General features: G+C 39.6%; 1 protein-coding gene across 19 annotated transcripts in view; it reads right to left on the minus strand.

The window, feature by feature from the left end:
- Window positions 1-14,149, minus strand: part of EPB41L3 (erythrocyte membrane protein band 4.1 like 3) — a 255,856-nt gene that overhangs the window by 45,881 nt on the left and 195,826 nt on the right. For 15 of the 19 annotated variants that reach the window (XM_060243957.1, XM_060243961.1, XM_060243959.1 and 12 more), the window contains 2 exons: window positions 11,707-11,882; window positions 6,586-6,803 (listed from right to left, as the gene is read on the minus strand). In XM_060243957.1, coding sequence (XP_060099940.1) covers window positions 6,586-6,803; window positions 11,707-11,882 — 394 coding nt within the window. The remainder of the gene's footprint in view (window positions 1-6,585; window positions 6,804-11,706; window positions 11,883-14,149) is intronic. The other 4 variants (XM_060243963.1, XM_060243960.1, XM_060243955.1 and 1 more) reach the window with 1 other exon arrangement.

Genomic DNA, 14,149 nt, shown 5'->3' on the forward strand with positions numbered 1-14,149 from the left:
TGAAATTCTGCAGTTGTGAACCAAACAGCAGCACTTGACAGAGACTGGTATCTCTCTAAGAAAAACCACTTTTTTTTTTGCAACAACAATTTTTTTAGAAAATAAAGTTCCAGACTCCAGAATTGGACATTTGCCTACCAATTTCTTTTCCCATTATGAAATGTCAAGAGAAAACCACCTTTGCAGCCGCAAATAGAACATCCTCTATGGCATCCTTTGCAAAGGTGAACTGACCTTCTGAAATAACAAGAGTGGAGAGGCAGGAGGAATGATAAGAACAAAACATGGGTTGCTTCTGAACTCAAGAGCAGTGACCCCCATTGTTATGCCTGTGGACACCATGGTGCCCACCGAATAACTTCCTTGGTGCACACCATGTTTTTTTTTTTTTTAAAGTGGCCAGGGACAAGTGGGGCTTTTCCAAGTTTCTGATGTTTATGGTATAATGCTCATCTTGGCTTTTTTGGCTGACTCCAAAGATAAGGTTGTGATCTTGGAACTGACACTGTGAAGCCAATAGAACTGACAGACGTATTAGAACTGGAGGCAGGGCACAGTTGCAACTGGTGAAACCAAGCAGCTGTGTTTTATTCCTGTGGGAGCTGGGGATGTGTCTTTTGTTTTCAGTGTGGCTTTAAGCCAGGAAACCCTTTTATTGCAAGCCTTCAGAATCAACAGCTTGCAGCAGATGCCTTGAGGTGTCACAAGTCTTTCTGAGGCAAAACAGGAAGCAGTCATTAGAGTCTGACTGAACTGTCTTGGTTACACAGTTTTAAAACATTTTAAATAGGGCATTTAAATCCATAAGGCTGAAGAAAAAGAAATCCATAGTTTGCCATAACAATTTATGCCATAACAATTTATGGAGATGAACAGTTCCACAACTGTCAGAAATCAGGGAGAAGACCTTCAACAGTGGTAGTGAAAGAAGAACTGAGGAACAGAATCCTTTTATAGGAAATTGAATCAGGAAGCCACATTGGATGGTGGGAGAGCACCTCACATTGCCAGAAGCTTTTAGCATACCCACAGTTGGTCTGTACATGCACATTTTCTATATGGGACTGCACAGAAGACATGATGATGAAACATGTCCAAATTGGGCATCAGTAGCATGAGATAGTTCTAACTCCAAGCATGGTTTAGAAACTCAATTCACACTATGATTTCAAATTACAGTATGGATGGGTTAGCACTAAGCACAAATTGCTTGATTCAGATATAATAGTAAACTATGCTTAGAGAAAATCAGGAAATACAGGAGACTGTGTGTGTGAAACAAGGATAGAATGTTTGACCTGATTCTCCAAAACCCTGCCTTCTTCCCAAGTAACTCTGCGAATTGTTGTTCTCTGACAGAAAATTATGTTCTATGATAAAGAAGTGTTAAATGTTTTCTTGCAGACAAATCAACTAACTAGTAGGGATGGGCACGAACCTTAAAAAGGCAATTCGGTTTGTTTCAGGGTTTGGGGCAGCCCCTGAACTGAACCAGTCAGGGAAGTTCAGTTTCTGTGGCTTGCCCTGGTGAGGAGAAAGGGGGAGGGGAATTGCCCTGGAAGGGACTCCCTTCTACTTTTCATGGCCACGGCTTGCCCTGGACAGGAGAAAGGGACATAGAATTGCATGGGAAGATGCTTCTCATACAGCCAGCACAAAGGGAGATGGGATCACTGGGGAAGAGGCTTCCCATCTTCATCTTTCCTGGCCACACACAGCTCTTCTTTGAGAAAACGATGGGACACCTCTTCCCCAGTGATCCTGTCTCTCTTTCTCTTGGCTACAGTCAGGAGAGAGGAAGATGGAATTGGGAAAGCCTCTTCCCCGATGATCCAATCTCCCTTTCTCTTAGCTGGTGCAACCCATTAAAAGGGGCTATGCTGGGATCTAGAAGTAGCTGCTGGCTCCCTGGCCTAGCCCTTTTAAATGGGATGGCCCAGCTGTGGGCTCCCTCATGTACGTTGAGTTGGCAGGGAGAGCTCTCCCCTCTGGCTCTGCTATCTTGGGCACCCATCTGCAGCCCCTTTATACCAGGCTGCATAAAGGAGCCCAAAGCTGAGACAGCAGGCAGCTGAGTGGTGGGGAGCTCCCAGCCCTTCCACTATTTCTTGAGAAGAGCAGGACGCAGGGGTAGCATTCTACTCTTCACAAAGAGTCAAAACCACCACAAAATGTCCCTCCCCCCAATTTAAAATTCATGGTGGTTCATTAATTCACAAACCTTGGTTTGTGAAAGCTAAACCAGTCAAAATCCATGACAAAATTTGGTTTGTTAACTCATTTGTGCTCATCCCTACTAACTAGCTAATGTGTGTATGCCACCTTTAATATACTTGCCTTTTCCAGCACAAATTACAGTACGTGTAGGTTAAAATAACAGCTTCCTCTAAATGTGTTATTCTTCTCTGTGGATTGTTGTGCAATGTCCTATGCTTTTATTGCATCCTAGCCCTTGAGAATGGATTTCATGGAGATGCAAAAGGCAATAATAGAATGGTAGAAAAGCTCCATTCTGGGCATAAAGATTAAAATCCATGCTACTAAATGGTCTACAGATACTTCAGATAGCTTATTAAGACTGTGTCTTATTTATCTTTTTAAGGTGGAAAACAATCCTAGGACCAACCCTGCTTAGATTCTGAGATCTGATGAGTATGGACTAGTTTGGCCCTGTTAAATGTTGAGTGGGCTAGTAATCATGCTGATTCTAAATGGTAAGATCCTCATCAACATTGATAATGAATATTTTGAAATTCTGAAATGGAATAAATACTGTGCATATTCCATTCTAACTGCAAACCAAGAAAAAAGTGTATTTGCTAGATGAAACCATTTTGTGTGTTGATTTCAGAGAATCAGATGCAAAATGGACAGGATACTACTTTTTAGTGGAACAGTTTCCACTGGTGAAATATGAAGGGAACTGGATAAAATTGCCTTGCTGGATCAAATCAAAGTCTGTATAATCCAGGATTTTATTTCCAGTAATGACCTCCCAGATACCTCTGAGATACTTCAAATACTGAATTACAGTGATGGCATTCCTTAGCCATTCTAACTAATCCTTTTTGAGAGCCACTTTAAAATTAGAAAAGTGTGGGTACCTTTCAAATTTTATAAGCCTCTCTCAAATCTCATCAATGGGGCTTGTGCAAAGAAGTGAACAGTGGGTTTTTATTCAGTATCCATTCAATTAAGCATGGAAACAACAAAACTGATAATCAAATAAAATTTGAAAATGATGTGAGTTAGCATGATGCAATGTGTAGCATTAGCACATTTGAGGGCCAATGTGTGTTACAAATATGGTTGGGTGATACAGGTAATCCTATAGAAGTTATTGTTTAGGTCACATATCACAGCCAATTTGATAAATCCATGGATTTAGATTGTCTCCAGTTTTTTTGTGGCATTCTGCTATTGGTTGGCTGTACCGGTTTGTGGTTGGATTCTGGTTGAACAAATATGCAGTATCATATGCTACTAGATGCTACAAACATATTTATTAGCAAGCATTATTGTGCATGTAAGTAACAAAACCGGCCCTAAAGCTCAATGTCTATATGCTTGCCTCTTAAATAGTCTTCAGTTTTCCAACTGATTTTCTGATCAAAAAATTCAAGTATTTAATAATTCCAGTTTATATAGTCCATTTCTGATGTCAGGGGGGTCCTACTCACATTGATTTGTCTGCTTAAAATCCATATTTTTCCTCTTAACTTCTTTGGGCCACAGTCAATTCTGATGCATGATCTAAGGACTACTCAATTTACACAGAGCAATGCCCATAACCGCATATGATGTTAGTGTGGAATTTAGAATGCAACAGTCTGGAATTGTGCATCACAGAAGATCAGTAATGGTGGATTTTGATCAAGTTGACTTCTGGTGAAATTTATTTACTGTTTCAGTAAACTTCTCTAATCTTCTCAGGATGCAACTGCATGAAGAAATGGAAATCCATGTACATTCCCCATGCCTTTTAATGTTATATGAACAGCAGCTACCAGGGAAAGAGAAGAGTTGTTACATGGCAGCAATCTTTTCCAGAGGAACTGATCTCTGTCATTTGGAGACCAGCTATAACTTCAGAAGACCTCTATCCCCACCTGGAGGCTGCCTACTCTGAGGCTAGAAAAAGGCTTTTAATAGAAAATGTCAGGTATCATGTAATTATCAAAGCTACTTTTTGCCCTGGTAAAGAAATCATATGGGTAGCTAATCAGGAGATGCAACAGAGCTATGAATGGGTTTGTTTACCACCGGAAATCAGGTCATGCAGAATGGGTTAATCCCATGTAGCTGCTGTCTATGTAAAGACATGGGAAATCAGATCATGGATCTCCAGTACCTTCACTGAGAACTCCTAATAATCTTCTGGAACATTTCAGTTCCCAGAAACATTCACTGATGTAATTAACCAAAACCATAATAACTTAAAGTAAAATTAATTGTAACCTTAAATATAAGATAAGATATAAACAAACAAACTGGTGAATAGAATCCAGTTCCATTTTAAAAATCAGTATATTTACTATCACCTTCAGTGGATGCACAACTGGCACACTTGGAGAAAACCTCTCTCCATTTGGTACAGGACTGCATGCAGTTCTTGCATATGTGCTGCAGAAGGCTGCACATAGCCTTCAGTATTTGCTTGGAGAACTGTGGATTAAATCCAGTCTATTCTTCTGTCTGTTAGAGATGACTGGCATTTTGAGAACTGATAACACTGACAGTTAGCTTGGTAGATTCATATGTACTAGGGACAGGAACAGACCTGAACCCAAGCCAAAATCTGGGCCAGATTTTACCCCATTCAGAGTTTGCAAGTTGAGGTTCAGGGAAGGTGCCTTTCACTGAGCTTTTCTGCTTGGTTTGGCCTGCAAGTTCAACACACCACCCCCAGGAGATGTCTGGACCTGCCCCTAATGTGCCTGCACTGTCTGTATGTGATTCAAGCTGGGGGCAGGGCCTGATACCACCTGGAAGTGACACAAGCATGTTGAGAGGCCAACACAAATCATTTCTTGATGATATAGGTCCACGGGAGGTGGGGCCTGACACCACCCAAACCAGTTCAGTTTGGGTGATTTTTTTGTTTGGGAGTTTGGTCCTGGGCTACCCTTTCACAAGCCCCAGACTGAACTGGGCTTTCCCAGTCTGTGCCCTTCCCTAATATCTACAGATTTTTGCAAGCACTGTACTTTTACACACAAAAATCAGTGGGTTAGGGTTTAAAATGGATTATATGAAAGCATGGCTTTCTATTCTCATTTCTCTGCATGGTTAGATTTCTTTAATGAAAAATAAACTGAAATTAAAAACTGAAATCTAGTTAGTTTCTTGCACTACCAACTTATGCAACACTATGCACGTCCATGATTCCCTCTTCAGCTGCAGCCCTTCTGAGATAGCACAGCTAGAAAAAAAGGAAGGGTGTTCTTTTTCAAGGGTGCAGGAAGCTACAGTAGGATGGAGATGTTGGTACAGCTCCATTTCTCAAGCAGAACTCTGCTTTATATATCTTACAGCATTCAAGTTTCTAACCCCTCAGCTGTGAGTTCAGGTGGCTACAAAAAGAACAGGAAAGAAGCAGAACTCTAATTCCTAGCATTTAGGATCCAATTCACAATCCTGTTAATTAACATGGTTTACATCATATTAGAAAGGATATTAAAATGTATTTTTAATTTAATTAAATTGCTTAATTTACATTTCCCCACTTGTAAAAACATCTTCCAGATATTTCCAGCAGGAAATCTTATTTTTAGAAACCACAGCATATCCATATTTCAGAATGAAATTTTGAGGATCAAAACAATCTTTAATAATGCCTATTTCCAAATATTACTCTTTAGCAATATTTGCAATTTTCAGTCTGCTCTGATTTACAAGAAAAATATGAACACACCCCAAATGCAGCTCTGCCAACAGAGATAAAACAGATGATAATTCTTTCAGTGTAGTTTGCAACTGCAAATGTTATTTTTTACTTTTAGCCTTATAACTGGATGGCATGTGTGAAATTGACCATCCTAATTTACTGCAGATTAGGAACTAAATTAACATAATTCTACATTTATATGCCAGAAAAGTGGAATGTGATGAATGTCATAACTACACCCGTGTACTGTGGTTTACAGAAACGGCAGTAATGCCGATTTTAAGGTCAATTAAAAGGAAATGCCCTGTCCAGTCAGGGAAATAAATCTGACCCAATAGTTATTGGAACAAAATTATCAGAATAAATAGTGAACAGACATTTAAAAATTATCAGTTAATCTGACAATTTCTTTATCTTTGTAAGAAACAAGTAAAATGTAGACAACATCTCAGTTCTTAATCATAATGCCAACTACATGCTAATAAGTGCTTCTCCATAAAACAATACAAGTGTCAGAAAATTCCCTTGCTCAAACTGGTACAAGGGAAATTTGACAGCAAACAAATACAACAATATTCACCACTGAGCATGCATATATACTTTGGTTTTTCTCACTTTTGTTTCTTTCTTTCCTAGTTATTGTATCATTTCTAAAATTATTTAGCTGGCTGTGTTAAATAGAGGCTTGAAAACTGTACCTTGGTATCATGCCGTATTGCTGAAACTGGAGTGACTTCTTCTTTCTTTCTTTTACTCTGTTCCTCATCCTTCTCTTCTTCTGCCTTTTTCTCTGGAGTCACAGTGGTTATCAAGTTGGTTTGAGAGATGCCCTTTGTTGTGGCATACTGGCCAGTACCAACCTCTGCAGCAGACATAGAATCCTTCATGTACATTTCATGGTTTTCATTCACTGATGCTAAAAGCAAATATAATTTAAAGAGGTAAAATCTGAAAGAAAATATTCTCTGTAAAGCTAATTTAAAATAAGTACAGGATTAAAACAACTTGCCAAAGAGATGACATGTTTCAAAATCATGCAGAAACATGTATAAATGCTAATTAATTTTGTTAGGGGGTTAATTTGCACATGTGTTTACACAATATTGAGGATTTGTATGTATTTGCACACATGCAGATGCTCTGTAACGTCTATTCAGAATACTTGTAAATATTATCTGCTGAATACATTGCAATGTTCCTTGTGTAACAGAATGCAAGGAACACTCAAAATTATTCTAGAGGCACATACAAGAAAAAAAAACCCAGCATTTTAGCTACAATGTAACCAAATGCAGTCCAAAGAAAATGAAGCTGAACAGGAGAATATGGTAAACCTTAAAAAAAAGGGATCCAAAGAAGGTTCCCTAACTTATATGAAAGGGAAAAGTACATTTTTAGACACTTGGATGTAAAAAACCCTAGAACCTGTACAAAAAGTGTCATTTCATTAAAGAATAATTTCTAGTGACACTGATTATTCCAAAATTCATACATTTGATAATGAGAAAGCCAAATGGATAATTGTTTATTATGTGTCACCTTTTTCTCTTCACTTTGACAAGCCTGACAATGTAAACATTCCACTGTAATCATGACACCTTAGTATGTCAGTTCTCCTGGTGACACTTCATAGACACGGATGAGAAAAATCATCCATATAAAGAGAGCAGACACAAAATTAAAGAATGCTTAATTGATTATTTGTATGAGTTATTTGTATTAAGTCAATAAAATTATCTATCTATCTATCTATCTATCTATCTATCTATCTATCTATCTATCTATCTATCAATCATGTTTTTAAACAGAGGCTAGATGGCCATCTGACAGCAATGCAGATTTTGTGAAATCAGGCAGATCATAAAAAGGGAGGGCAAGGAAGGGTTGCATCAGTGCTTAATTCCTTTGTCCCGTTCTTACATTCCCAGGGAAATGATGTTTCCCATTTTGGGGTCAGGCAGCAATTTTTCTTCAGGCAGTTTTACCAGCAGAACCCAAGAGGTGGGGTTTTTTTTTTGGGGGGGGGGCTCTCTTGGGCTTTTTGCAGGGGTCACTGGGTGTGTATGTGGGGGGGGGGAGGTACTTGTGAATTTCCTGCATTGTACAAGGGATTGGACTAGATGACCGTGGGGATCCCTTCCACCTCTATAATTCTATATCTGCATATATATTTCTAAAGGGAGGGAAGAGGCATTGTCCACTTCTCACACAGGAGGAAACCTTACTATAAAAATAGTACCTTGAAATCTTTAGGGTTTTTTTAAAAAAATACTTGAATCAAAAATAATTAACATTTAACATATGCTGCCCAATTAACTGGGAACTCTTTTATAGTTGATCAAAAGGTTTGTAATTGATCTACTTGGATTACATTGTGCAGGCCTACCAAATACCACTGAATAACCAGATAACCCAGAGGTGACTATCCTCAATTATTCCTCACTAATCATTTTGCACTAAAAATAATTTACTATTTGTAGCTCTAATTGAGCCCCAAATTTCCTGAGAAATTAACTCTCAATGGACGCTTCTGGGTAACAGGCTCAGCAAAGGTTCTATAAGTTGCTTTTTATATAATCAGTCCTCCAAATATTTATTTTTTCCCAATGAACTGGAACACCTTCTTTGCATCTAAACCAGGTGCAATGAAAACATATTGCCTCTTGTAGAATTACACTAGAGACTGCTATTTAATTTTAATGAAGCACATGCACTCCAGTAGCAAATTGAGCACCAAATTTAAAAGCAGCAATAGTAGCAATTATATGCATTCTTCCAAGTAGCCTACATATGATGCTGAAACCATTACGACTACTCTTTTCAGTGTGGCGAAGTGTGTAATGGCTAGATTCTGTTTGAACATAGAAAAGCCAGCTTTAGTTCCTCATTGTACTTTGAATGTCTCTGTTTCTTAACCAAGTTTTTGTGGGATGAACTTTTACTCTGAGCTCCTTGGAAGAAAAGCAAGCTAAAAATAACTAAATAAAAGCCAGATGTATACCAGTGTCACTCTGCTGATTGGTAATTTTATATTTGATTAATTCCAAAATCAATGCACACTTGAATAACCTATGTTCATAGGTGTCAAGATATGCAAGATAAATACTGTAGTGTAAACTTAATTGGGGTTCAATTAAAAAAAAACTGATTTGAAATAATTCCAATCCCCTCTTTATGTACGCTTTGTTCATAGTGATTTTGCAAGTTAATATATTCAGAACTCTGAAACCATCGAATAGTTTTCTATGAAAGGATTTCCATACTACTTACTCTGCAGGGTTTGTTATCTGAGACTGAAAGATGTGTATACTTTAAATTCACATCTACAAAATTTACTGGACCTATCTTTTCTTCCATCATCTCTGCACTAACTCTCCCAATCATTTCCCCATGGCCTGCCCATGAAAGCGCGGAATCACCTATACATACATACAACATAACACTTCACATGTTTGGACCATTATGCTTTGTCCATTAGTTATGCTACTAAGATGGCAACTGTCACATTTACTAAGTTACAGTATATTTCCTCCTGACATATAGCTAACGGTAGTTTCAATAGAAGGCAGCAAAATTCTATAGAGCATTATATCAATAAGGATCCATGCTGTTTATCATAGCAGTACCACAACATGGCAGCACAATATTAACTGCAATTATGCTACAGTTTATACTAGGACTTTTTGCAAATAATTTCTCTGTTTATATTACAAAATTTATATCTTGTCTTTCTGCCTTCAGAAGGCAGACCTATTACAACTGAATCAGAAGAAAAATAACATTGGGAACTATTGGTACTCCAATTAGCGCTGCCAATCTCCAGTTGCAGGCAGAGGATCCTCTGGTTTGAAAGGCTTCCCCTTCCCCCGCTTCAGGGTTTATCTCACAGGGGGAGTGAATGTCCACTGGGTACTCTATTATACCCTACAGAAACAGGTCCCATAGGGTATAATGGAGAATCAATCTGTAGGTATTTTTTGGGGGGAGGCTGTTTGTTGTGTTAGAGGCACCAATTTTTCAGCATAGCATCTGGTGCTTTTCCTCAAAAAGCATCCCAAGTTTCAAAAGGATTGGACCAGGAGATCCAATTCTATGAGCCCCAAAAGATGGCGCCCCATCCTCCATTATTTCCAAAGGAAAAAAGGTATTTAAAAGGAGTGCAGTCCCTTTAAATGTAATGACCAGAAATCCCTTTGGAGTTCAATGGTGTTTGTCACAACCTTGCTCCTGGCCCCACGCCCAAAGCCCTCAGATATTTCCTATCCAAGATTAATGCATAGCAGTAAGGTCAGGAGTAGCTTGGTAACTAGCAGGCAGAATTTTATAACTCAAAAGATCACTATTAACAACTGATAACCACCCATATTATCATTTGCAGCAAGGAGCAATGGGTATTATCATTAATTTATGTGGAACATCAGTGGTATGGGGGGGCTGGTTGGTTTTCTGTGCTCTGCTGCATCTGCTGCACTCAACATTCATGAAATTCATCCAATCATCTTATTTTAAGAAGTTCAGGTTCTACCTAATTAGAGCTTTACAGAAGATAATCATATGCTGCCTGCAATTGAACCAGCATTGTATTGAAAACTGGTTAGATAAGTTTATATTTCTGAGCATCAGACTTGGTTAGTTTTAAATTCTTGATTTCTGTGAGCAACAGTAGAAGCACAGAAAAGAAGAAGGAAATACCCTTTTAATGTAAAAGCTTTATTTATATTACAAAACAACACAAATCAATTTATTTGCATAAAAAACTGTATACATGCAAGCAAAGCCATGAAGTGGGCAACTGCTGAAACACAGAAACAAGGGCTACTCACAGACCACTGTGAATGCCATTCTCAAGTGAAATATAACTGAAATCTTTGTGTAAAATTGTTTATCTGTACAAATCCTGAAGCAAACATATTCTTAAGGCTGACTTACTATATGGACAAGGTGGTACTATCACATGCAATCGGACCTACTGGGTGCAAACTTCTTAGTTCAATATGAAAGCAAAAACTGAAACATTTTTCATTGTACTATTTGTAAATGAAATACAGAAGAGTGTTCTTCAGACTATTGTGTGATAAAAGTAATTTCTAGCAGGAATGGGTTAATAACATTACCTGGAAAAGTATAATGTACATAAAAGAATGAAAAGTATAATTTAAAAATTAAGATTAATTGACTTGTGTAATTCAAATTGATAGATTGAGAAGTCTGGCTGATCTCTTCAAGCCACACTCTTAGATATTTGAACACAGTCTTCCCCAATCCCTTCTTGCCTGTAAGCGCTCCTATGGCTAGTAAGTTGACATGGAAACCTTACTTCCCTACCTCCCCTTGTAAAGTTCTCAGGCAACAAGATGCAACCTAAACTAGTATGGTTCTGACAGCAATGGTTATATGTACTGAATACAACTTTTTGGCTAGGAACATGAGCGTGTGGTTTGGATCTATCTGTCAGACCACCTGCACCAAACCACTTCAGCTGGGGAACCATAAAAAGTTGGGAAGAAAGTAAAGAGTCCCAAAGAAAGCATCTAAGGGAACAGGCAGTCAGGTAATGGAAGTGCTGTTATTTCTTTCTGCAGTTTTTCAGGAATGCCACTAAAAAAAATCCAGGAAAGATATGTCTAGTATTTATTTGGTTTCTTTAGCTAATCTTTCTATAGTAAATGAAAAATCATGCTTATACTTACAAATGTCATCTGGCAATAGCTCAGGAGACATGAGATAACAAGAGGCTTAAATCTATTCTGTAACAAGATTATTCCTTAAGAAATAAAGAGATAAAACACACACACAAAATCACACTAAGAAAATCTTACCCCCATCTAGGCTGCGAGACATAGTGTAGCGTTTGCTTGAAGAACGCTCAAAATAAGGTGCCGGGCGGTCTATTAGTGCACTGGCTCTCCTTGTTTGGGCCTGTGTCCTCCCACTGTAGCGAAACTTGGAACCCAGCGTCAGGAATTTTTTGGGAGGGGCTTCAGGTAGCAAGAGCCTAGAACATATCAAAGCAAATTAATAGTATGCATTTGTAACTAATTTTGAATTAAAATGAAATTCATATTCTACAATAGAAGAGATATGGATGTAGGTCCCAGTATTATGATATTTTTAGTTAGTACTGAACTATTGTAGTATGTAAGGATTGAATGAATACTTTTAAGTCTTTATGGAACTATGTCAGCTATTCTCCAACCCCTCCCCCCAATGCTTCCTAGACTCCCACCCACTCATACCTGCCTTATACCTGCGTTATGGTCTGGACACATGGTAAAGAAGCCCTGGATGCATTCCACCAAACATTCAATGACTTTCATCCTATCATCAACCTGACAATGAACCAGTCTATGCAAGAAATGCATTTTCTGGACACCACTGTAAAAAAACATGATGGACGCATAGACACTACCTTATAAATATACCTGCATGCCTCCAGCTACCATTCCAAACATACCAAATGATCCATTGTATACAGCCAGGCTTTATGCTACAGCTGCATTTGCTCCAATCCTGCTGACAGAGATTCTCACCTGAGGAATCTACAACACATTATCTTGTATGTGTGTCTATATTTTTCTGTAATGTGTAATTGTTTTACTTAATTAGGCCGCGGTCACACTAACCATTAAATCCATCCCTAACCCTTCGCTATTATACCCCGCAGCTTTTTTTACAACGAATTTCCTGATCACACATCCCTCCATCCTTCAGTTCTAAGCAGCGTTGGTCCCGTCGCTGGTTGATCAGAGGTCTCAACCAGACCTCATTTTTTGAGATGGCATTCCACACTTGCGCAAGCGCAGTACGTGGGATATTGTGCTTGGCTTTTTTTAAAAAAAAAGGTGCCAGAAAAGGTGGGCGATCTGCCCCCCCCCCTTTAAACACCCAGAAGGGAAGGGGAAACCCAGGAGCTCTCTTTGCTGTCTCTCCGCCTGGCAGGGAGACAGCAAAGATGGGTGATCTCCCCCCCCCCCATTTAAACACTCCACCCCACCTCGCCGTGGTGTTTAAATGGGGGGGGGAGCACGGCAACTCTCTTTGCTGTCTGCCTGGCGGGGAGACAGCAAAGGTGGGTGATCTTCCTCCCCCCTCCATTTAAACACCCCAACGTGTTGTTTAAATGGGGAGGAGCACGGCAACTCTCTTTGCTGTCTCTCTGCCTGGCGGGGAGACAGCAAAGGTGGGTGATCTTCCTCCCCCCATTTAAACACCCCGCCATGGTGTTTAAATAGGGGGGGGCACAGCAACTCTCTTTGCTGTCTCTCCACCTGGCGGGGAGACGGCAAAGGTGGGTCATCTTCCTCCCCTGGCAGGGAGACAGCAAAGGTGGGCAATCTGCCTCCCCCCCATTTAGGAAAGGTCCCCTGTGCAAGCACCAGTCGTTTTTGACTCTGGGGTGACGCTGCTTTCACTAAGTTTTCATGGCAGACCTTTTACGGGGTGGTTTGGCATTGCCTTCCCCAGTCATCTATACTTCCCCCCCCCCCCAAGCAAGCTGGGTACATATTTTACCGACCACAGAAGGTTGGAAGGCTGAGTCAACAATTGTTGGCGCAATGATATAATTTGGAGTGGGCTCTTGCAGGGAAGCGGATGTGCGCTTGCGACGAGTCGGCTACAATGGAGCGTTCAAACATAGAAAGTACATGCGGGAGTCATTCGAAGCATTCTTATTCCGAATTTAATGTACTACCAAAAAAGTCCACGTCTCAGTCGTGGCAGTTTGGGACATGAACAAGCCAACGACCATTGCCAGATACTGATGTTTGGACAACCGCATAAAATCCGACATGCATCTGGCTTTCATCCATGCCCATCTCGTCAGTTTATGTGCGTCTGACCTCGGCCTTAGTGTCCCTGGTAATTTTAAGCAATAATTTCTGGATGTGTATCCTGTATACATAGATTAAAAGATTCTTTTTAAGGCAGGTGCCTACCTGTCAATTCCCCAACCGCGTTTTGAGGGCATTTTGGCTTATAGGCTAGGGATTAATTGAATTTTTCGGGGGGGGGGGGATAAGCTTTGCTTGTAAGAACATAAGAGAAGCCATGTTAGATCAGGCCAATGGCCCATCCAGTCCAACATTCTGTGTCACACAACGGATATATATATATATATATATATATATATATATATATATATATATATATACACACACACACACACACACTGTGGCTAATAGCCACTGATGGACCTCTGCTCCATATTTTTATCTAACCTCCTCTTGAAGGTGGCTATGCTTGTGGCTGCCACCACCTCCT

The sequence above is a fragment of the Heteronotia binoei genome, chromosome 7, assembly GCF_032191835.1.
Source record: "Heteronotia binoei isolate CCM8104 ecotype False Entrance Well chromosome 7, APGP_CSIRO_Hbin_v1, whole genome shotgun sequence".
Lineage (NCBI taxonomy): Eukaryota > Metazoa > Chordata > Lepidosauria > Squamata > Gekkonidae > Heteronotia > Heteronotia binoei.